Source organism: Orcinus orca, chromosome 9 (genome assembly GCF_937001465.1).
Source record: "Orcinus orca chromosome 9, mOrcOrc1.1, whole genome shotgun sequence".
Taxonomy (NCBI): domain Eukaryota; kingdom Metazoa; phylum Chordata; class Mammalia; order Artiodactyla; family Delphinidae; genus Orcinus; species Orcinus orca.
The window spans coordinates 27,303,579-27,308,400 of record NC_064567.1 but is presented as its reverse complement, the minus strand read 5'-3'; the positions used below and the strand labels follow the sequence as shown (position 1 = coordinate 27,308,400).

General features: G+C 35.2%; 1 protein-coding gene across 1 annotated transcript; it reads left to right on the top strand.

Moving 5' to 3' along the window:
- Window positions 1-380: 380 nt before the first annotated feature.
- LOC117199772 (mitochondrial import receptor subunit TOM5 homolog) lies at window positions 381-2,952 on the top strand. Its single transcript, XM_049714540.1, has one exon. It carries the CDS (start codon window positions 416-418, stop codon window positions 566-568), a length of 153 nt encoding a protein of 50 aa, XP_049570497.1. The 5' UTR covers window positions 381-415; the 3' UTR covers window positions 569-2,952.
- Window positions 2,953-4,822: the final 1,870 nt, after the last annotated feature.

The following is a 4,822-nucleotide window of genomic DNA, read 5'->3' as shown; positions in this document are numbered from 1 at the left end:
AAGCATCTGACACAGCATGACATCGGATAGAGAATGACCCAGAGCAGGGACACTTAGGGAATAGAGCAGATGCCTGAGATAGGGCAAGGATCTGACACAGCATGACATCGGATAGAGATGATAGATTGGTCTTAGTCCTTTAATCTCCTGTTGGAAGGGTAATAAGTGACAGTTTAGTCCTAAGGGTATTAGGAGGTTAAGGAGCAAGGGGCGGGTGGTGAGGAACATATTAATATCTCTGGGTAAAACTTTCTGAATGTACCTCATTTAAGATTCACAACAATGCAATCAGTTAGATACTATGGTTTCTATTCTACATAGGAAGTAACCGAGGTTTGAAGAAGTTAAAACCGTCCCAGCTTCAGGCAGAGAGAGAGAAGAACGCAGGCTTGAGGCCCAGCGAGGCAGAGCTGCAATGTTCTGTATTGAGAGCCTGGAGACGACACTGGACAAGGAGAGGAAATGGAAGATGCTCGAGGATGTGATCTCCTCCCTACAGAACGTCCTCATCTACATGGTCCTGCTGGGAGTCACTTGCTTTATCCAAAAGAAATTGGACAGCATCTAAAGACTGGGCATTCTATTTGGATACGTGATACGAAGAACCTGATAACAGTTTCTACTTCTATCTGCAAATGAGACTCTTTGATGTCCACAGCTAAAATAGAAAACTATTTGTAAAGTGTGAAAAAACCTTCTGGTCATAGCGTGCCTTGCGTCCGTTATATTCAGCCTCCACGAATGGTGATATAAACCTTTCCTCCTTCACAGCTCCCTCCCAGAGGTGCAGGTCCGGTCCCTATTCTTTTGTCTCTGTTTTTTCTTTTTTCTTTTGCCCTACCCAGGTACATGGGGAGTTTCTTGCCTTTTGGGAGGTCTGAGGTCTTCTGCCAGTGTTCAGTAGGTGTTCTGTAGGAGTTGTTCCACGTGTAGATGTATTTCTGATGTATTTGTGGGGAGGAAGGTGATCTCCGCGTCTTACTCTTCTGCCATCTTGAAGCTCCTCCTTGTTTATTTTTAATAATACTTTTTCCTTAAAGTTTTCTTTGCATGATGCTAATCTAAGTGTACCAATTTTCATTTAGTTAGAAATATCTTTTTCCATTCTTTGACTTTTAAATTTTCTTTATATGATACTAATATAAGTATACCAGCTTTTTTGGGGGGGGTTAGGAATATCTTTTTCTATTCTTTGGTTTTCAGAATTTCTGGATCATTGTGTTTTAGATGTGTGTCTTATCCACAAGATATAACTGACTTGTGTATTTGTGTGTGTGTGTGTTGTTAAAACCATTCTGAGAAAAAGAAAATAACTGACCCAACAGGCCAGTTTTTCAACTGGAGCATTTATTCCATTTATGTCAATAATGGATATTGATATATTTAAATTCACTTCTGCAGTTTTGTTTTTGCTTTAAATGGTGCTCTCTTCTCCTCTCTTGCTTTTTAAAAAAACCTTATTATGTTTTTTATTCCATCTCTTTTTCACTATAAGTTTGGAAATATATACCACATTCCTATTCTTAGAGTAGTTACCTTGAACTTTCTATCATGAGCACTTAGCTTCTTAAAGTCTGAAATCGGCAAATATCCTTATCATCTTCCCAAACAATGCAAAGATCTTAGAACTCCAAACACATCTGAACTATCTGATATTGTTGTTGAGTATTTTAGTTCTTTGTGGTTTTCCTTTTATTCCACAATACAGTGGTGGTGGTGTTATTTTCTAGTCAATGTTTGTTAAGCAAATTCTTTGTTCCTTATGTCTTTGTTCATGTCAGATCATTCTTCTGAGATTACTCTTTTTCTGAAGTATAACTTTTAAAATTCCTTTAGTAAGGACTATTTGAGGACATTCTTTTACTCAGTTATAATTTTCTTACACAATTTTTTCTTGTACATTTATCAAAATCAAAAAAGTAACACAGATATGAGACCACTGTCTAATCTGTAGATCTTACTCAACTTTGCCATTAATCCCAATAATGTCCATTATGTGCTCTTGTTCTCCTTTAAGTTAGAACTATTCTTGAGTCTTTTATTGTTTTTCACAAGCTTGCCATTTTTGAACAAAATAGGCCAGTTAGCCTAAAGAATGACTCTCAATTTGGGTTTGTCCAGTGGTTTCTCATAGTTAGATTCAGGTTATCACCTTTGGCAGCAATGATACAGAATTGACATTGTATTCTCCCTGCATCCTATCAGCAGACATATGGCTTTGCTCTGTCTCATACTGGTTATGTTAACTTTGATTACTTGATTAAGGTGGTGTTTGCCATGTTTCTCCACTGTAAATTTATCATTTTCCCTTAGCAAATAAGTACTGGTTTGTCAGTAAATTCTTACCTTTTATGATTTAGTAAACTATTCTTATTTCTTAGCACTTCAAAGAGAACTTGTAAAGTTTCAATTAAAAAAATTTTTTTTCTCAAATGGCAGCATGAAAGCTTGACCTATTTGGAAAATAACTGCAAAGCAGAAAAAGAAATATATTTAAGAATTGGAATTGAAATTTGGGAAATTCATATCTAGTTTCCTTAAAATATCAAAGTTATTAGTAAGATTTTAATAAGGAATTTTGAAAGAATGGGAGACTATTCAAACAGGAGCTTTCAGAAGATAAAATGCTCATCAATGATCTCAACCTATATAAAAACTGTGCAGAATTTTAAAGTTAGGAACATAGATAAAGGGATATCTCTTGCCTGTAAAATTTTATTCAATATGTAATTTTACTTTGTTTTTATTACGATAAATCTTGTCCTAAATTTTCCTTTTAGGTAATTATAATTATTTTCCTAGGATAAAGAGTTGAGTACTTGTTTAATTTATCTTCTATATTTTTAATCACATTGAAAATATTTTTTGGGCTTCTCTGGTGGTGCAATGGTTGAGAGTCCACCTGCCGATGCAGGGGACACGGGATCGTGCCCCGGTCCGGGAAGATCCCACATGCCGTGGAGCGGCTGGGCCCGTGAGCCACGGCTGCTGAGCCTGTGCGTCCGGAGCCTGTGCTCCGTAACGGGAGAGGCCACGACAGTGAGAGGCCCGCATACCGCAAAAAAAAAAAAAAAAATTTTAAAACTACTAAATTCATTTTGATTAATGCTTTGGCCTCATTCCATAGAGTTTCAATTTATACAAAGGTTAATATTTTATCACTTCAGAAACATTCTATTGCTGTTTTCTTGATTTAATATTGTTTTAATCTTTATTGATTTCTTGGCCCAGTTGTTACTTTATAGAATACTTTTTAAAAAGTATGAATATGTCAGTTTTCCGTATTTAAATTTACTTTTTTCTAGTTTTATTGAACAGTGATCTGAAAACATATACTTCAAATTTCTGCATTTTGAATTTATATAAACTTTCTTTTTTTCTGTTATACAGGCAATTTTGATATTTGTATATAATAACAAATTTGTATACAATAACAGTATACACCTCATAGAGTTTATATGAGGATTAAATGCTTAAGAGATACAGTTAAAACATGTACATAAAATCAGTACTATAGAAATGTTAGCTATTACTACTATATTCACTTTAAATTCCATTTGAAACTTACATTCATTTTTTTTTGTTTTCCTTATTCAACCTTTTATTTTTAATGTTTTTGTTTCAGTGTTATGTCATAGTAATACAAATTATTGTATTTTATTCTTTATTTATATACAATACACTATTTTTGGTTAAGTGATTTAGACATCCTCATTCACAGAAGTAGTCGCTATGCTAGTCCTATCATATGCCATTCCTTTTTTTTTAGTTTCTGTTTTTTTTTCATATGTCATTCTTCATTGGCCTTATTCTAAAGTCAAATGTTTTTAGGGGTGGGTCTATTATCTATGATTACATTTGTTATGTAGACTTGTTTTAGTTTGTAACATTAGAACTTTTATTATGCTATTTTTGAAAACATGTTTAGAAAACAAATGAAATCACTCACCAAAACTATTTCCAAGTTAATCATTGATTTTGTCTCACAAACAAACTCAACAACTTTGATCCCTTTTACAACAGAGGAAGTATTTAACAATTTTTGGCTTTCCTTCTGTCTGACCTCTGCTTTCTCAATCTAATCCAATTTAGTGGGGGTGGCGGGGGAATTGAATTGAGCCCAACTTTTGGTCCAACAATTAATTAAAATAATCAACCACATTCTTCTCTTTTCTTAGTCTTATAATTTCTTCTTGTTCTCTCAGCTCACTATTTTTCTTTTTGTTTGCTTAAATTTCTGCAGAAAAAAAAGATGGTACTTAAAGAAAAGGAGGCTGTTTTTGCATTACAGGGAAAGATAGAGGCTGCTGTTTTGTTTAGGTAAACACTTATGCCAAAGCAAGGCCTCTTCTGGAAGGAGAGTGGTATTTAAACTAATTGAATTGCTCTACTAAATAAAAGGAATGTGATTTTATTTGTGGGCTGGGTGGCAACTTCACAAAGATATAATTTTGAGCTGGGGAAAATAGGACTGAGGGCTCTGGGATTGGGGAGGGAAATGAGAGAGAGGTGACAAGAAAGAGGAGATGCTCATTAAAGAAAGGAAAGTGCATGAGCTTCCAAAGCTTGGGGGTGAGTTTGAGAAATCTTTGTGAAAGCAAAGGTTAGGGATGATAGCCCTTAGGAGCAGTGATTCCTGATATCCAATTAACGTTATATTTACTCTGCTAAAATTCCTTAGAAGATTCAGTCCTGGCGATTCCCTATGCTAGCCTAGTATTTACTGAGACCTGGGGGATGGCAGGGCTATCTTGGCATGAAGCTGACCTGACCAGCAGTTGTACAGTGTGGTACAGAGGTGGCCAGATATGTCAGAGAAGCC

Excerpts from the sequence above, each read along its gene's own strand:
- LOC117199772 (XM_049714540.1), top strand. The coding sequence starts at position 416 with ATGTTCTGTATTGAGAGCCTGGAGACGACACTGGACAAGGAGAGGAAA.